This window comes from Erpetoichthys calabaricus, chromosome 1, assembly GCF_900747795.2.
Source record: "Erpetoichthys calabaricus chromosome 1, fErpCal1.3, whole genome shotgun sequence".
Lineage (NCBI taxonomy): Eukaryota > Metazoa > Chordata > Cladistia > Polypteriformes > Polypteridae > Erpetoichthys > Erpetoichthys calabaricus.
The window spans coordinates 179,311,786-179,331,490 of NC_041394.2; the positions used below are offsets into that span (position 1 = coordinate 179,311,786).

At 39.4% G+C, this 19,705-nt stretch overlaps 1 protein-coding gene across 13 annotated transcripts in view; it reads right to left on the reverse strand.

Moving 5' to 3' along the window:
* LOC114654314 (IQ motif and SEC7 domain-containing protein 3-like) overlaps positions 1-19,705 on the reverse strand; it is a 782,842-nt gene that overhangs the window by 114,975 nt on the left and 648,162 nt on the right. For all 13 annotated transcript variants that reach the window (XM_051930709.1, XM_051930707.1, XM_051930705.1 and 10 more), the window contains one exon: positions 16,147-16,313. In XM_051930709.1, coding sequence (XP_051786669.1) covers positions 16,147-16,313 — 167 coding nt within the window. The remainder of the gene's footprint in view (positions 1-16,146; positions 16,314-19,705) is intronic.

Here is a 19,705-nt window from a genome sequence, read left to right on the forward strand (position 1 = left end):
ATATACATATATATACATATCTACATATACACATATCTACATATATATATATATATATATATATATATATATATATATATATATATATATATATATATATACATATATACATATATACATATATATACACATATCAACATATATATATATATACACACATACATACATACATATATATATATACACACATACATACATACATACATACATATATATACATAAAATACATACATGCATACATACATATATATACATAAAATACATACATGCATACATACATACATATATATATATATATATATATATATATATATATATATATATATATATACACACATACATACATACATACATATGTATATATATACAAAAATTAATGAGAGACGCTATCTCTTCCAACTTTTCACCTCGAACAGATACTCAAAAACATTAATTAATCGGAGTCTTCACAGCAGACGCCAAAGGAATTAGCATACAATCGACTTAAATCAGAACCCCCACCCCACCTGGCATTCACTCCCGTATCACCATAATGTGTCAGAAGGCACTGCACGCACCCTGACCAAGTGGGGCATCAGAATAGCACATAAACCCACGAACAATCTGCGCATGGTCCTGTTTAATGCTAAAAACAAGAAATCGACAGCCGAAACACGAAACGCAGTTTATAGTATTCCATGCAATTCTTGCTCAGCGGTATACATAGGACAAACATTAAAAAGAATCTCAACACATGTACAGGAACATCGCAACGGCGTCAGAAGAAAGGACGCACTATCTTTGATATATGCACATACTAAATCGACAGGACACACATTCAACTGGGACAACGTAAAAGTAAAATTTAAGGCCAGTACTAAAAGTGCCAGAGAGTTGGCCGAGTCTTGGCTATCAGATGAAAACGCCATCAACAGACACTTGGACATAAATCCAGCATATGCCAACTTAAGAAGGACATGTACACAATAATTAAACTATACAACCCCCCCCCCCCTTGATCATACTGACTTAGTCACCTGCACCCACCCTCCCCCCCCCCACTGAATGTGTTGCTATATATTGCCTTTGATTCTTGTAAGTCTAAGCATTATCCTCTGATGAAGACCCCTGATAGGGGTTGAAAGCTCAGGAATAAAAAAACTATTTTATGATACGTGATTCGTTTTTTCTCCCTTCGTGGATCTCCAGCTGCAAATATATATATATATATATATATATATATATATATATATATACACACACATACAGACACATATATATACATATACATATTTACATATATATACACATATATATACATATCTACATACATACACATCTATCTATCTATCTATCTATCTATCTATCTATCTATCTATCTATCTATCTATATATATATATATATATATATATATATATATATATATATTCACGACATTCGTAGTCTGTGTCACAATCAAACTATTTCAACCATATATATATATATATATATATATATACTAGCAAAATACCCGCGCTTCGCAGCGGAGAAGTAGTGTGTTAAAGAGGTTATGAAAAAAAAAGGAAACATTTTAAAAATAACGTAACATGATTGTCAATGTAATTGTGTTGTCATTGTTATAACTGTTGCTGTCTTATATATATATATATATATATATATATATATATATATATATATATATATATATATATTATATATATAATATACACACACACATAAACATTTATATACATATACATATATATACATATCTACATATACACATCTACATATATATACACACATACATAAACACACACATAAGACTTACTGACTGAAACGGGCTTTCATTGACAATCATGTTATGTTATTTTTAAAATGTTTCCTTTTTTTTTCATAACCTCTTTAACACACTACTTCTCCGCTGCGAAGCGCGGGTTATTTTGCTAGTATATATATATATATATATATATACATATACACATATACATGCAGTTTTAATAACACAGAAATCAATATAAACATTAACATCATTATCATATGAGAATATGAAGTAATATATAAGAAGCAGTTTTCATATAAATATAAATTATTAAACAGTAAAATCTTCTTCTGTAATTTGCTACCGTGGCAATTTGTGTGTCTGTCCAGGATTTTAAATCACCTGTAGCTCGCAAACCGTTTCACCTATACACTTGAAATGTGGTACACATATAGTACGTCACATCTACTATCCGCTTTATGGGTGATGATTGTTTTACTCTTTTTATGTTTATTTTATTTTATTGTAGAATCAACTCCTATCTGCGCACAGCAGGGCAGCCGTGGGCGGATGCGTATGGTGTATTCACTCCATGTTATCGTGCATTGCGCTGTCAGTGGTATTTTGATAAAAGAATTTGAACAACATATAAGAAGCGTATAAATTATTAAACAGTAAAACATTAACATTTAAGAAGTAAAGTTACATGAAGTACTACTGCAGTGCCTTCGGGTATACCTCATTTTTTGTTTGCCCATTACATGCTTAAATGTATACATTTTTTGGTGCACCTACCCGAGAACACGCGACATATAACCGAGCGTGGGAGAAGCATGGATTTTAAACACGCGTTGAGTTCATCTGCTGGTCTCCCTCGTGGAATAACTGGTAATGTTTGACTAAAATCTACAGCGAGTAAAACGACATTACCTCCTATTTTTTTTTTTACGATCTCTGAGATCTTACTTTTTTCGGTTCAAGGCTTCATAAGCTCTTTTATGTTGTATGGTGTACTTATCCCAAACCATCATCTTTGAATGTTGCAAGACTTTCTCCTTGTATGTAGATCGGGGTAATTACATTCATTGCATTCCTAGTCTGAATCACAATCTGATTGTATGGGTGGTTACCTGGCACTGTAGGGTTGCCACCCGTCCTTTAAAATACGGAATCGTGCCGCGTTTGAGAATGAAATTGCGCGTCCCGTTTTGAATCAATACTGGACGGGATTTATCCCGTATTTTTTTTATTTTTTTTTTTAAAGCAGCGTCTCATGCAAATCATCCCACACGCATTTTATGAAGATGCCTCCTTTCCTACTTTGGATTGGGTAATACTTGATGTCATCGTTAGTTTGATTGGTGTTTTTAACTGTCCAGTGAGGAGGGCGTGTCTTTTAAGTACAGTCTGCAAAGTGTTGGCACTGAGATGTGGCGTCAGCGCCAGAGTTGAAGCCCCTAACGTTGCGGTCAGCAAGTCGGCTAACATCCGCCATGTGCCGTCTTTCAGTTGCGAGAAGCAGATCATAGAATGGTTGAAACTGTTGCCCCTAACGTTGCGCCACGGCATGTGGTTCGTTTATACCTCGTGTCTTCTCATTAAACTATTATCTCGCGAATATGTTATTGCAATCCGCAGCGGGGAGCGTTTCTATAAACTTAATTGAAACTTACGTTTTACACCGTGCTTTGTTTCCCTTATGAACATGCTTGTATGCTTAACTCGCTCCGTTGTCAATTGTTTAATTAATTTTTTGCTCTTCGCTGTTTGCGGCTGTTCCTCCCTTTCCCCCCTACTTCGTTCTTTTATCTCGCGAATATGTTATTGCAATCCTTAACGGGAGCGTTTCAATAAACTGATTGAAAATAGTTTTGCATTTACCTTTTTAGTAAAAGGCGAGCTTTTAAGCCTGAGAAATCACCCCGTAAATGCACACGTTTAATTGACATGTGTTAATATGTATGGTTACACAGTATTAAAAGACAGTGAACAACGTCAGTTACCTTTCTTCCCGCGTTTGATAAAAGGTGAGCTTTTAAGCCTGAGAAATCACCCGTAAATGCACACGTTTAATTGCACATGTGTTAATATGTATGCTTTACACAGTATTAAAAGACAGTCAAAAATTAACGTCATTTACCTTCGTTCCCGTGTGTGACTCGTGCTGTAAATGTCTTCCTTGTTTTTAGTTCACGTGATTACGTAGGAGGCGTGATGACGCGATACGTGACTCCGCCTCCTCCATTACAGTGTATGGACAAAAAATATGTTCCAGTTATGACCATTACGCTTTGAATTTCGAAATGAAACCTGCCTAACTTTTGTAAGTAAGCTGTAAGGAATGAGCCTGCCAAATTTCAGCCTTCCACCTACACGGGAAGTTGGAGAATTAGTGATGAGTGAGTCAGTGAGTCAGTGAGTCAGTCAGTGAGGGCTTTGCCTTTTATTATTATAGATATATATATATAGCAAAATACCCGCGCTTCGCAGCGGAGAAGTAGTGTGTTAAAGAGGTTATGAAAAAGAAAAGGAAACACTTTAAAAATAATGTAACATGATTGTCAATGTAATTGTGTTGTCATTGTTATGAGTGTAGCTGTCATATATATATATATATATATATATATATATATATATATATATATATATACATACACACACACACATAAACATATATATACATATACATATATATATACATATCTACATATACACATATCTACATATCTACATATATATATATATATATATATATACATATACACATCCACATATATATACATATATATATATATACACATATCAACATATATACACATACATATACACACATACATACACACACACATATACATATATACATTGTCACACACGTGTGTTTAGGAGACAGCTAAAGGGCCTAAATACAGGTAGTTCCATGCCAGACCAGGGGGGGGGCGGAGTGCACTAATTTTCCCTCTCGATCTTTTGCAGACCATTCTAGGGAAATACCACCCGGCTCTGGGGCAGCCACTGACATCACTTCTGGTTCCGGTCGGGATGACATCACTTCCGCTACTGGCCTTTAAAGCTGCCATCTTGCTACCTGGAGTTCAGTTCTGTTTTGGACTCGATTGAATGAACATGTCTCTGTTCTTGAATAACTTTTGCAGCCATAATCGATTAAATGGGTGGCTGCCCCAAACCTTCTCGATGTCTTTTGGTCGTTCTTCTGACAGTGGCGTAGTCGGCAGGAGGGAGAAATCCCTGAAGAGAACGGGACCGGACCTGAATCATGTCCAGGTGGGAGAGTACCTGGGCCGAGCTTTCGGGTGGGGAGTGCGTCTCGGGTTTCGGAAAGAACCGGTGCAGACTCCGCTCCCTTTGTCTATCTCTGGGTCACCTCAATTGAATAGGGAGAGTGTCGTTGGGACACACAGACGTGGGCTGGTCTCTATGGGGGATACGATGGGGACTTATTATGCCCTCTCGGAAGAGAGAGTTGTCCGTTCCACCGGGGCTAAGGTCCCAGAGGACGGTGGACATTCCCCAGACCAGCAGGTGAAGAAAATTAAAAACTGGAGGTTTAACCCTGAACGGTCTACCCAAGAACAGCTAGACCTTCTATGGGAAGAGGTGGCCGGCTGGTTAAGGCCCGCTGAATGTACCACCTTTCAGGTAGTGAAAAAAGTGGCCTGTTTTTTGTTCTTAAATAGCCTGCCAGAGCATTTCGCCCAGCCGGTCTGGGGAGAATTTGCAAACATAAACGAGCTCATTGAGCTCATAGAAACATCTAGGGCAGCCTCGCAATTTGAGAGGGCTGAACGGTCCTTAAGTAGAAGCCGTAGAGATTACGTCCCTCTTACACTGCCCTCTCGACATACACCGGAGTTTGCATCGGAGTCCCCGATCCCATGGGCCCGGTCCTCGCTCGGAGGCGAGGCGGAATGTAAGTGGAGAGAGAGGGATGGGTTGTGTGCGCTTTCAAACCCCCTGGCTTTGGCTCATAAAGGTGAGGTCATAGTAAATGGCCACAAGGTAGAAGCCTTATTTGATTCCGGCAGTAACATTTCTGTTGTTGATTGCCGATATGTACTACCGCGACAGTGGTTAAAAACAAAGACCAGAATTACCTGTGTACACGGAGATGTCCGTGCCTATGACTCCGCCCGGTGTTTCATCTGCCACGGAGGAATACTACGAAAACTCGTTGTGGCTGTACATCCAAATCCACCGTGTGCGGTGATTCTCGGGCGGGACTGGTCTGAAATTAAAAGCGGTGCAGTACTGATCTCGCCTTATTCAAAATTAGGCCTAGTAACTGATGGGAATACACCGTCTCAGGTTGTCTCCACACCGTGTACGCAGCCGGTGGAGAGAGATATGGGAAACCCCGAGGAGGACGGAGAGCTTCCCGGCCCGTCGCGGGCGAATACGTCATCAGTCCGCACCTCACCAGAGCGGGACGACTCTCCGCCCCTTGAGGTCAGCCCGGACCCTCTCTCAGATCTGAGCTTTCAATTCAGACAAACACCGGCATCATTTAGAAGGGAGCAGTGGAATGATGATTCCCTTAAGTTTGTGAAGAATGTAGTAGTCCTCGCCAACGGCCAACGCACCAATCAGCCCATGCCACAAGGACCCCACTTTGTGTTAGAAAATGACTTATTATATCGGGTCAGTGAACACGAGGTGGGAGTGCGGAAGTTGCTGCTAATTCCACGAACTTTCCGGCGGCAAGTTTGTGAGTTAGCGCACACCCATCTCCTAGGAGGCCACTTGGGCACCGAAAAAAACTTTAGAGCGTATTAAGCTCCGCTTTTATTGGCCGGGAATTAACGAGGAGGTTCGCCGCTTCTGTGTTTCGTGCCCGGAATGTCAGCTGCGGCAAATTCCTAGGAGGGACCGTGCTCCTCTCGTTCCCCTCCCCTTAATTGATGTCCCCTTTGAAAGGATAGGGGTCGACATAGTGGGACCCCTGGAACCCTCGGCCCGAGGACATACATATATATTAGTCCTCGTGGATTATGCAACCCGATATCCAGAAGCTGTCCCATTGTGCTCAGCTAATTCTAAAGCAATCGCACGGGCACTAATGGAGGTCTTTGCGCGAGCTGGAATCCCTAAAGAAGTCCTTACGGACCAAGGGACGCCGTTTACCTCGGAGACGTTCAAGGAAACGGCCAAGTTACTCAAAATAAAGCACTTGAGAACCGCGGTGTATCATCCTCAAACCGATGGTTTAGTAGAGAGATTTAATCAGACTCTCAAACAGATGCTTCGCAAGGTGGTCAGTGGGGATGGGAGGAATTGGGATCAGCTCCTCCCCCTCGTACTCTTTGCCTACCGGGAAGTCCCGCAAGCCTCAACGGGGTTCTCACCCTTTGAATTATTATATGGGCGACAACCCCGGGGCATATTGGACATTCTAAAGGAAGGTTGGGAAGGAGAGGCCCTTCCCACAACTAATATTTTGGAATATATCGCACAGTTACGCGATAGATTTGCGAAGATTCGACCCATATTAAAAAGTCACATGCAAGAGGCGCAATCAGCACAGGCCCACTATTACGACCGTGGCACGACACTCCGGGAGTTCCAGCCGGGGGATCGAGTCATGGTATTGGTTCCCACCTCCCACTCTAAGCTACTTGCCCACTGGCAAGGGCCATACGAAGTTAAAGAGCGAAAGGGGCTCGTCGACTATTTGGTGAAACAACCCAATCGTCGACCGAGAGAGCGGATATATCACGTGAACCTGCTGAAACCGTGGAAGGAACGGGACCCTGATCCCACCTCTGGCCAGCCCCGCTCCCTTTTTGCTCAAAGTAATACCCTTAACTTCGGGTCTAATTTAAATAACCGACAGAGGCGGGAGCTAGAGATAGTTATCTCGTCCGTCCCGGAGGTGGTTGACGAAATCCCCGGAAGGACTTCTCTGGTTGCCCATGACATTGTGACTGAACCCGGGGGTCATAGTCCGAGAACGACCGTACCGTCTTCCCGAGGCAAAGAAAGCAGAAGTGGAACTGGAAATCAAGCGCATGCTGGATCTAGGAGTCATAGAGGAGAGTCATAGTCCCTGGTCCAGCCCAATTGTCTTAGTTCCTAAGCCCGATGGAAGTTGGAGGTTTTGCAATGACTTCCGTCAACTTAATCAGGTCTCACTATTTGATGCTTATCCCATGCCTCGAGTGGACGACCTCCTTGAGAGGCTTGGACAGGCAGAATACTTGACCACACTTGACATGACCAAAGGGTACTGGCAGGTTCCTTTAATGGACCCCGCAAAGGGTAAAACCACGTTTAGCACCCCTAGTGGGCACTGGCAGTATCGTGTCCTTCCATTCGGGTTACATGGGGCTCCTGCAACTTTCCAGCGTCTGGTGGACAAAGTGCTCCGCCCCCATAACACGTATAGTGCTGCCTACCTGGATGACGTCGTCATCTATTCCAGCACCTGGAAGGAACACCTACAGCATGTTGGAGCCGTGTTACGGACATTGGGAGAAGCCGGTCTTCGTATCAACCCAAAGAAATGTTTCTTTGGATTGGAGGAAGCCAAGTATTTGGGTTACCTGGTGGGTCGTGGTACGGTGAAGCCACAGTGCTCTAAAATACAAGCCATTTTGACATGGCTCCGTCCGCGAACCAAGCGGCAAGTCCAGGCATTTCTCGGATTAGAGGGGTATTACCGCCGGTTTGTACCACGTTTTTCGGAGAGGGCCGTGCCCTTGACTAATTTGACAAAGAAGAGGGCTCCTAACACTGTGGTATGGACTGATATGACTGAGGCAGCCTTCAGTGACTTAAAAAGGGCCCTGACGTCGGCACCCATTTTAAAGGCGCCTGATTTTTCACGGCCTTTTATTCTCCAGACGGACGCTTCGGACACAGGCCTAGGGGCAGTGCTGAGCCAAAGTGTCGATGGTGCTGAACACCCCATCATGTTTCTGAGCCGGAAACTGTTGGATCGGGAGACCAGATACGCGGCAGTGGAGAGGGAGGCTCTTGCGATTAAAGTGGGCGATCACACAGTTGAGATACTACCTCTTGGGTCGGGAGTTTACTCTAGTCACGGACCATGCCCCTTTACAGTGGATGGCCCTACACAAAGAGTCTAACCCGCGAGTCACGAGGTGGTTCCTCGATTTGCAACATTACAAGTTTTCGTTCATTCATCGGAAGGGTTCTCTACACGCCAATGCCGACGCTCTCTCCCGTGTTCACGACCTCTCGGTGCAGGACGCCCGACCCGACGGGTCTGGGCTAAGGGGGGGGCCCTGTCACACACGTGTGTTTAGGAGACAGCTAAAGGACCTAAATACAGGTAGTTCCATGCCAGACCGGGGGGGGCGGAGTGCACTAATTTTCCCTCTCGATCTTTTGCAGACCATTCTAGGGAAATCCCACCCGGCTCTGGGGCAGCCACTGACATCACTTCTGGTTCCGGTCGGGATGACATCACTTCCGCTACTGGCCTTTAAAAGCTGCCATCTTGCTACCTGGAGTTCAGTTCTGTTTTGGACTCGATTGAATGAACATGTCTCTGTTCTTGAATAGCTTTTGCAGCCATAATCGATTAAATGGGTGGCTGCCCCAAACCTTCTCGATGTCTTTTGGTCGTTCTTCTGACAACATATACACATACATACATACATATATACATATACACATACATACATACACATACATATATATATACACACATACATACATACTGTACATACACATATGTATATACACAGACACATATATATACATATATATTTACATATCTACATATATATACACATATATATATATACATATCTACATATATATACACATATATATACACATATCTACATATATATATATATATATATATATATATATATATAGCTGATTACCCAGTGGATTCGCTCACTGAGTGCAAGAGAAAAAAATAAAATGTTGTATGTATAAAATAAGTTTGTTAATTGCCAAATTTATTTTTCCACAAATAAAGAGCACTTACAATACATTACAATAACATAGAAATCAATATAAAACAACATTAACATCATTATCATATGAGAATATGAAGTAATATATAAGAAGCACATATAAATCTAAATTATTAAACAGTAAAATCTTCTATAATACGCTACCGTGGCTATTCGTTTGTCTGTCCAGGATTTTAAATCACCTGTAGCTCGCAAACCGTTTCACCTATTGACTTGAAATTTGGTACACATATACTATGTCACGTCTACTATTCGCTTTCGGGGTGATGATTTTATTACTTTTTTTATCGTTATTTTATTTTATTGTAGAATCAACTCACAAAGTCATCCAAACTCTCATTTATACCTCGTGTCTTCTCATTAAACTTGTATCTTGCGAATATGGCATTGCAAACAGCAGCGGGAGCGTTTCTATAAAGTTAATTTAAGGTTACGGTTTACACCATGCTTTTTTATACCTCGTGTCTTCTCATTAAACTTGTATCTCGCGAATATGGTATTGCAAACGGCAGCGGGGAGCGTTTCTATAAACTCAATTTAAACTTACGGTTTACACTGTGCTTTGAAGATGCATAGTACGCGACACGTGTTTCACCGTAATTGTGGGCTCATCAGGCGTACACACTCACTGCACTCCCTTACGGGAATCGAACCTCGGACGTCAGCGCTAGAGGCGAAGCCCCTAACGTTGTGCCATGGCATGTGGTTCGTTCATTTGACAGCATGTAGATCGGGGTAATTACATTGCCGGCATTCGTAGTCTGATTCACAATCTGATTGTATGGGTGGTTACCTACCAGGTAACGCTTGTGGTTGGTCAGCAAGTCGGCTAACTTCTGCCACGGTGCCCTCTTTCAGTTGCGAGAAGCAGATCATAGAATGGTTGAAATAGTTTAATATATATAGCAAAATCCCCGCGCTTTGCAGGGGTGAATATGGTATTGCAAACGGCAGCGGGAGCGTTTCTATAAACTTAATTTAAAGTTACGGTTTATACCGTGCTTTGTTTCATATTCTTTTCCTACCTTATCAATTGTGTAATGTGTTTTTTGAACAGGTTTGATTCATTGAAGTGATCACTCCTGCTGCGTTCAGTCACTTCACGTGAGCCGCTCTCTTGTGTGATGTTGCGATGTCCACGGGTTTATTTAATGTTATCTAAGACCCGGCAGTTAAAAGTTTCTCGCTACAGCAATTTTAACTCTTGTTACAAAGTGATCCAAACTCTCGTTTATACCTCGTGTCTTCTCATTAAACTTGTATCTCGCGAATATGGCATTGCAAATGGCAGCGGGAGCGTTTGTATAAAGGTAATTTAAACTTACGGTTTACACCGTGCCCGGCAGTTAAAAGTTTCTCGCTACAGCAATTTTAACTCTGTTACAAAGTGATCCAAACTCTCGTTTATACCTCGTGTCTTCTCATTAAACTTGTATCTTGCGAATATGGCATTGCAAACGGCAGCGGGAGCGTTTCTATAAAGTTAATTTAAGGTTACGGTTTACACCGTGCTTTTTTATACCTCGTGTCTTCTCATTAAACTTGTATCTCGCGAATATGGTATTGCAAACGGCAGCGGGAGCGTTTCTATAAACTTAATTTAAACTTACGGTTTACACCGTGCTTTTTTATACCTCATGTCTTATGAAGATGCTTGTATGCGTCACTCACTCGCTTCTTATTGTTTCGCTGCCTTGTCAATTGTGTAATGAATGTTTTCTTCAGCGCTCTTTGGGGCTCCTCCTTCTTTTCTACGTACTGAGTTCACTGTCAGTTCACGTGATTACGTGGGAGGCGTGATGACGCGACACGCAACTCAGTCTCCTACGGCCATCTTGCTGCCTTCCATTACAGTATATGGACAAAAAAGAGGTTCCAGTTATGACCATTACGCGTAGAATTTCGAAATGAAACCTGCCTAACTTTTGTAAGTAAGCTGTAAGGAATGAGCCTGCCAAATTTCAGCCTTCTACCTACACGGGAAGTTGGAGAATTAGTGATGAGTGAGTGAGTGAGTGAGTGAGTGAGTGAGTGAGTGAGTGAGTGAGTGAGTGAGTGAGTGAGTGAGTGAGTAAGTGAGTGAGTGAGTGAGTCAGTCAGTCAGTCAGTCAGTCAGTCAGTCAGTGAGGGCTTTGCCTTTTATTAGTATAGATATATAAAAATCTCAAAGGATGCACTTTGTGCAAAAATGTCTTAATTACAAATCTGAAAGAGAAGGCATTAATTACTCTTGGCGATTTGGCTGTTTTTCAGAATGAACAGGTAATGTGTATTGATTGTAGTTCCTTCATTTTCAGATTAGTGTTTCTAGACATTCAAACACTAAAGCCAAGTCATTTTTCCCATGGCAAATGTTCATCTGAGGGTGATATTTACATTGAGCTAAACAGTGGAACATGAAGTCATGCTGGCAAATCAAAAAGCCAAATCAAAATCAAAAACTGCAGTAAGTATACAGTACATTATAATGAAATACTGCAAATATAGCACCTTAAGGGACTCCATGCCACAAGACTGTAAAGGGATTAATTCACCATCAGAAACAGAAGAGTTCATGTGGCTTAAAATATTAGAAAACATTAAGGAGTAGCAGGTTCAGGGAAGTGCTGTGGTCAACAGTGTCAAAAGTGTCAGTGAGCTTAGGGAGTAGCAGTGCAGATGGACAAATATCATAAATATTAGAGGGACGACTTGGTTCATAATAATTAATAGGAATAGTGCATAATCTGCCTCACCTTGAGTTATATCCTCTAATTTACTGTTTAAGTAGTAACAGTACTCACTTGACTTTAGAATATGTCTGCATTGAATTTTAAATTATAACGAAGAATTTCTCACTATAAAATATTATATATCAATTAAACAAAAATTAAACAGAATTAAATTTGAACAGCACTAAAGTGAAGAAAGCATTTAACTGTGAGTTATAGCTCAGCTTTCATAAATAAACCTGATTTTCACGTTTCTTTTGGCCAGTTGGGATCTCTAATAGACTTTTTTGTTCAGTCAATTATTCATAGTAGAAAAAATTAAAATAAGACAAGCCAGCTATATCCCAGAGCAGCTGTATTTGTAATGAATCATAGTTTAGGTCCAGGTCATTATTCTGCCATTTGTCTAAAATGTGAATGCAAATAAATCAGGTACAGCATTATAGCCACTGTCCTTTTGCTGGGAAAAATTACTTTTTTGAATAGAGGGAATTGTTAGTGTATGCCTCAAGGATATTTCATGTTTTTTATTATTGGGTTACCTCTTACATAACATATAAGAAAATAATCATTATAAAGCACCCTTGAAATCTCTCAGTATGTAAATTATGCTAGAGAATGAAATCAACTGTTAGAAAACTGAAGCACAACTAGATTAATTATTTTAGTATTGAGAACTTTTTTAACAGTGATTATTGTCTGTAGAATTCTGTCAGGCATAGCAACAAGTACAATACTGCTATCAGAAATGAATAAAGTAAAAATCATAATTATGAAGTGCTGGTCAAAGAGAGTTACGTTGCCTGCAGGATTTCCTGAGTGTTATCTAATTTCCTCCCAAGTATGGCACTTAAAGAAACTTAAACCCATTTATTCAGAAAAGTGTTTAGCATAGATGACATTCATATCTATCTATCTATCTATCTATCTATCTATCTATCTATCTATCTATCTATCTATCTATCTATCTATCTATCTATCTATCTATCCAGTTCACCTTCTCTGTCCAAGGAATTATGATGGTACATGGACAGTTTCAAAAATCATGTTATTTTAAAAATATTTTCTTGTAGTTTATATATTAGTCCTGATTATTTTACCTTGTTCTAACCCTCATCCCCATGGTTAATGAATTTACATTTTATTCGCATCTTAGGGGAATTTTTTCTGTGCTTCTAGTCTTATTGTATCCTTTTGAGGTATTTGTGAAGCGCTTTGAGCATGGGAAGAATGTTATACAGGTTATCTCCTTTTCCTATTTTACATTTTTACAAAAGCTAATACTGTACATATTTTGTTCAAATTCACCTTACACCTCACAATTTTTTTATGAAATTCTGTTCTGATGAATGAAATTCCACAGTAATTGTGTTATTAGATGTGGGCATAGCCATTGACACCATTGATCATCCTGTTCTGCACACAGGCCAGAACATTATGTTGGGTTCTCAGGCACCATTCTTGTGTGGTTTAGTTCAAATTTACAAACTCAATTTCAGTTTGTGGGGAAATATAATGACAAATATGGTTTGTAACAGAGTTTAGTACTCAGTAATTAATTGTGCTCACTTTATATGCTTCCTTTGGGAACTATCATTAGAAAACATCAAATTCTGCTTCACTCTTATAGGACAATGCAGATAATATCTAAATTTCTTTTAGACAAAGTGATGTTTTTCCAATAGTATCCTTAATACATTTTGTCAATAAATTAAAAAAAAATAACTAAAGAAAAAAACAACAGAAATGTTGTTTACAGAGGGAAGTGATGCAGACCACAACAATATTCTGTCAGTGCTGGTCTAATGTTGGTAAAACAGTAGTTTTGCCGAATTAGCATGTAACTTATAGGCATTATCTTTGACAGCAGTATGTCTTTTAAAACACACAAAGCAAAACTATCTAAATTTTTTTTTCCAGCTGAACTATATTGGAAAATTAAGATGGTTTCTAATAATGGTGAATACAGAGAAATTAATATAGGCATTTATTTATAGCAAAATTGACTTCTGCAATGCGCTATTTGCAGGTTGTCATCAAAACCTTTTTTTATACCACTTTAATTTAGTTCAAAACACTTCTGCAAAAATTGTAACTAAAGGTAGAAAGTATGGCCCACATAATTTCAGTTCTTGGGTTGTTGCACTTGTTTCCAGTTAAGCTTAGGGATGACTTCAAAATCTTTTTTACATAGAAAGCCTTAAATGGCCAAGGCTTTGCTCACTTATTTGAGCAAAGATTTGAGCTTAAATTAAAATTGTAAGATACAGACCTACTAAAGATTCCAAGAATTAATAAAATAACAGTGGGAGGTTGAGCTTGTAATTACAAGGCCCCAAAGCTTTGGAACAATCTGCCTGCTTATATAAGAGAAGCCCCTTCAGACTCACCCGAAGATTCATCACTTCCATCTAGAATACTATGACTAGCTGTGCATATTGCATCTCTGTTTGTTAAACATTTGTACAAAAATACAAGCAACACAATAATTATGAAGCGTTATGAACCTCCCCTTTTCTGTTTTGTTGACGTTCTATTGCAGCATTTGATTATGATGCTCTACTCTCAAGCTGTTTTCCTACCCATGGAAAAGACACCTCACATACTGAGAGCCTTGGAATCAAACGTTGCAAAGATTCTTCCATTAGATAAGGCAGCCCAACACAGACTTTACTCTAAAATGCCCGGAATGGGTAGACAGCCAGTTGAAACTACATATTTTATTGTGTATTTAAAAAAATCTTTTTTGTCTTTACTGTATGTGTACTTCATTATGTAATTAGTATGTTTTAAAATTTATAATTACATTTATCTGTGAACTTTTTACAGTGCTTACTGCCTGCACTCAGAGAATAGTATTACAGTATACAAAAATAAAATGAACTGAATTTTATCAGTTAGAATGGAGTGGTTTAATAACCCACTTTTGCCCCACTCTTTCCAGATATTGTTATATGAATTTCTCGTTGGGATTAATAAAGTATCTATCTATCTATCTATCTATCTATCTATCTATCTATCTATCTATCTATCTATCTATCTATCTATCTATCTATGTGGCACATAACATAACATTCTCATCCTAATTTAATCCAATTTTGGTTCTCAGTATTGGGTACAAGGAAGAAATTTTTGGATAAAAAAACAATCAACTGAATAGCATATTGTTATTTTATAAAACTAGCATATGACAAATACACATCAACTTAGCAGGTTATTTGTTGGCAGCGTTTTAAATTGTACTTCATTGATAATTGGCTAGTGGTTAAGATAAAAAGAAATATGAAAGAAGTCATAATTTTAACAAGTAAATTATTCAGAATGGAAAACAAAATATAAAAGAGACTGAATAAACTCCAGTGTGGTAAAAGCTTGATAATAATAAGTAATTTATTGACTTTCATAAAGAAGTAATTCATACGTGGCTAAAAATGTCTGAGTTTCTGGAAGGAAAACAAGCAATCTAATAAAATAACAGTAGAAAATAAGAAATTGATTAAAATAAAAACCTAACAACAATGTGGCTCTCCAGAACCAGGACCCACAAAACAGATTTGGCCAAGTGTAAAAAAATGGAAAAAAGTAGCGGAAGAAAGAAAGTTTAAATGCTTAATTTATTGAGAACAAACTTAAACATACTTTTAGGATGCTATAAAATATTCTTGTCTTTGCAATGGGCAGTGCTGTATTAAAGCTTGATTGATTGAAAGGTGCAGACAGTGGCCTGTAGTCAGAATTCTAACTTACCACGTAAGTTGCGAATGAAGTCCTCCAACATCATCTTACGGTCTGGCTTTATGTTAGGGCTGTACATATCCGTGTTCAGAAGGATGATAGCAAAGGCAAGGATGAAGATTGTGTCCGGGTTATGGAATTGCTGGACTACATCTGGGTTACACATGCAGTAGCGCTGGCTGCAAAGGAAGTAAGACATTTATGGCCCTGTTAAGCAAAGTTAGCCATGAAAGAGTAACAAACAAAATAAACAGAATTCCACAAAAATGTATAAAATATGGGTAATAAATTTTTCCATATCTTTCTATGCTCCTTATGTAGACAGTATTTTCAAATAGCAGACAGTGTTGCCTAAAGGCTAAAGTACTGGACAATAAGCTTCAAGATGGCTGTTTTAGTTCCTAAACCCAAATCAATGGAGATACTGAGCATGTCATTTAACCTGATATGACTTCCTTTACTGATATTTCAGTGATAAATATACTGCTCAAAAATTAAAAGAGCACATTGAAAACACATCAGATCTTAATAGGAAAAAAATCATGCTGGATATCTATACTGATATGGACTGGGTAATGTGTTAGGAACAAAAGGATGCCACATCATTTGACAGAAATAAAAATTATCAACCTGCAGAGGGCTGAATTCAAAGACCCCCCGAAAATCAAAGTGAAAAAAATGACAGTCCATTTTGCTGAAATTTCATTGCAGCAACTCAAAATCATACTCAGTAGTTTGTATGGCCCCCACGTGCTTGTATGCATGCCTGACAACGTTGGGGCATGATCCTAATGAGACAGATGGTGTGGATCTCCCAGATCTGGACCAGGGCATCACTGAGCTCCTGGACAGTGTGACGTGCAACCTGGCGCCATCCGATGGACCAAAACATAATGTCCTAGAGGTGTTCTATTGGATTTAAGTCAGGTGCACGTGGGGGCCGGTCAGTGGTATTAATTCCTTCATCCTCTAGGAACTGCATGCATAATCTCGCCACATGAGGCCAGGCATTGTTATGCACCAGGCGGAACACAGGACCCACTGCACGATCATAGGGTCTGACAATGGGTCCAAGGATTTCGTCCCGATACCTAATGGCAGTCAAGGTACCATTGTCTGGACTGTAGAGGTCTGTGTGTCCCTCCATGTATGTGCCTCCTCAGACCATCAATGACCCACAATCAAACCAGGTCATGCTGAACAATTTTGCAGGCAGCATAACATTCTCCACAGCTTCTTCAGACCCTTTCATGTCTGTCGCATGTGCTCAGGATGAACCTGCTCTCATCTGTAAAAAGCACAGGGCACCAGTGGTGGACCTGCCAATTCTGGTATTCTATGGCAAATGCCAATCGACCTCCACAGTGCCGGGCAGTGAACACAGGACCCAGTAGAGGACGTCAGGCCCTCAGGCCACTCTCACGAAGTCTGTTTCTGATTGTTTGGTCAGAGACATTCACACCAGTGGCCTGTTGGAGGTCATTTTGTAGGGCTCTGGCAGTGCTCATCTTGTTCCTCCTTGCCCAAAGGAGCAGATACCGGTCCTGCTGATGGGTTAAGGACCTTCTACAGCCCTGTCCAGCTCTCCTAGAGTAACTGCCTATCTTCTGGAATATCCTCCATGCCCTTGAGACTGTGCTGGGAGACGCAACAAACCTTCTGGCAATGGCACGTATTGATGTGCCATCCTGGAGAAGTTGGACTACCTGTGCAACCTCTGTAGGGTCCAAGTATCGCCTCCTGCCAGGGCCGGATTTTCCTATAGGCTAACTAGTCTTCAGCCTAGGGCCTCAAGATCAAGAGGGGCCTACATTCAAATTGTTAGCAAAATTTTATTATCTCTCATGTAATTTACAAACTTAAAAATGGAAGGTGAAAGGGCTTCATAAGTGGAATAGCCTAGGGCCTCTTTTCATATAAATCCGGCCCTGCCTCCTGCTACCAGTAGTGAAACTGACCATAGTCAAATGCAAAACTAGTGAAAAAACAGTCAGAAAAGATGAGGAGGGAAAATGTCAGTGGTCCGGTCCTGGAGAGCCCCAGTGGTTGCAGGTTTTCATTCTAAAAATTGACTTGCTCTTGAAGACTCAGACCTCTTAATTGTTTCTTTTTCCTTAATTAGCAGCCAAACAATAATGATATACAAAATTAACCAAATCATGACCAGAAAACTGTGTCAATCATAGAATATCTGAAAATAAAGAAAGGTGAAGGTTCCAGGAATGTTGATCTGCTCAGGTCCCCAAAACATGTTATCAGTACTCTTAGAAAAGATAAAATGAACAGTTTCAGAAATGTCTATTATTGCACAAAGAGAACAGCAACAAGCCATGAAATTAAGAAATGGGTTAGCCTAATTAGGAAACTGGTTGGAGTGAAATTGGTTGGTGTTTCAGACCCTGACTTACTTGGTCTTCTGTCAGCTCTCTCACTTCACATTTCATTTTGTTTGGGTGCCATTTAAGGAAAGACATAAAGCAATTCAGAGGAACAATGAATAAATTCAGAGGAACAATGAATAAATTCAGAGGAACAAATCTTAAAAAAACAAGTCAATTAAAATTAATTCAAAAGAAGTTAATTAGCAGCAAAAACAGTGTACTAAATTAAGAAAAGGGTAGAATGAAAACCTGCAGCCACTGGCGCCCTTCAGGACCAGAGCTGGGGACCCCTGTTCTACATATACAATCTATTATTTTTACCACTTCTTTACAATGTCATTACCTGAAATAAAGAATTACAAATAAACTGTCAATTGTTTTGCATGAGTTTTAAGGTTTTTACAGGGTACAGTACCAGGACATCAATAGTTGTTGCACACAATGTCCTTCCACTCTTGGAAAGTCTCGGTAAATTTTGCTTTATTTTAATGTTTTTAATCCTGACCACTAGGTGGCAGTCAAACTTCAATTATTTGCTTTTTTGTAATCAAGCAATTGGAACTTTCTAGAAAAAAGGGAGAAAAAAAACTATATATATTTAATGCTTGACAAAAAAAAAAATAAAACCTTAAGAGTCATGTCTATCTCTCTCTTTCTCCCTCTGTCTCTTTACATACAAACATACATATATATAGTGCAGTGTGTCCATCTGGTTGGTATGTCTCTGCTGCATACCATTTGGTACCGGATTTGTAAAATCAGTACTAATTTTTGTAATGCACCATTTGCTGGATAGCAAAGACATAACAACAGGATGGAAGCACAGACACTTATCCTTTTATTAAGGTGGATATATACATGTACTGTATACACAGTATATGCATATACACAAATACAACTGAGCAGAGAGTGCTGTTTCTAAATGAATAAGTGTTAACATTACATCGTTTATAGCTTGAAATTAAGTTATCACTATGTCTAATGTTTCTCTATTACCTTAAGAAAAAAATCATCACTACCAGCATGAACTAATGGTTTAAATAAGAGATAATTGATGAATGCACTGTTTTAGTTGATTTTCTTCTGATTATATAAATGGCTTTCTTATGTACTTAGTATCATATGTTTAACTCAGAGGTAACTGCAAGTAAGTGCATTTATTGTACGTTTTTTAAATTTTACAATGCTTA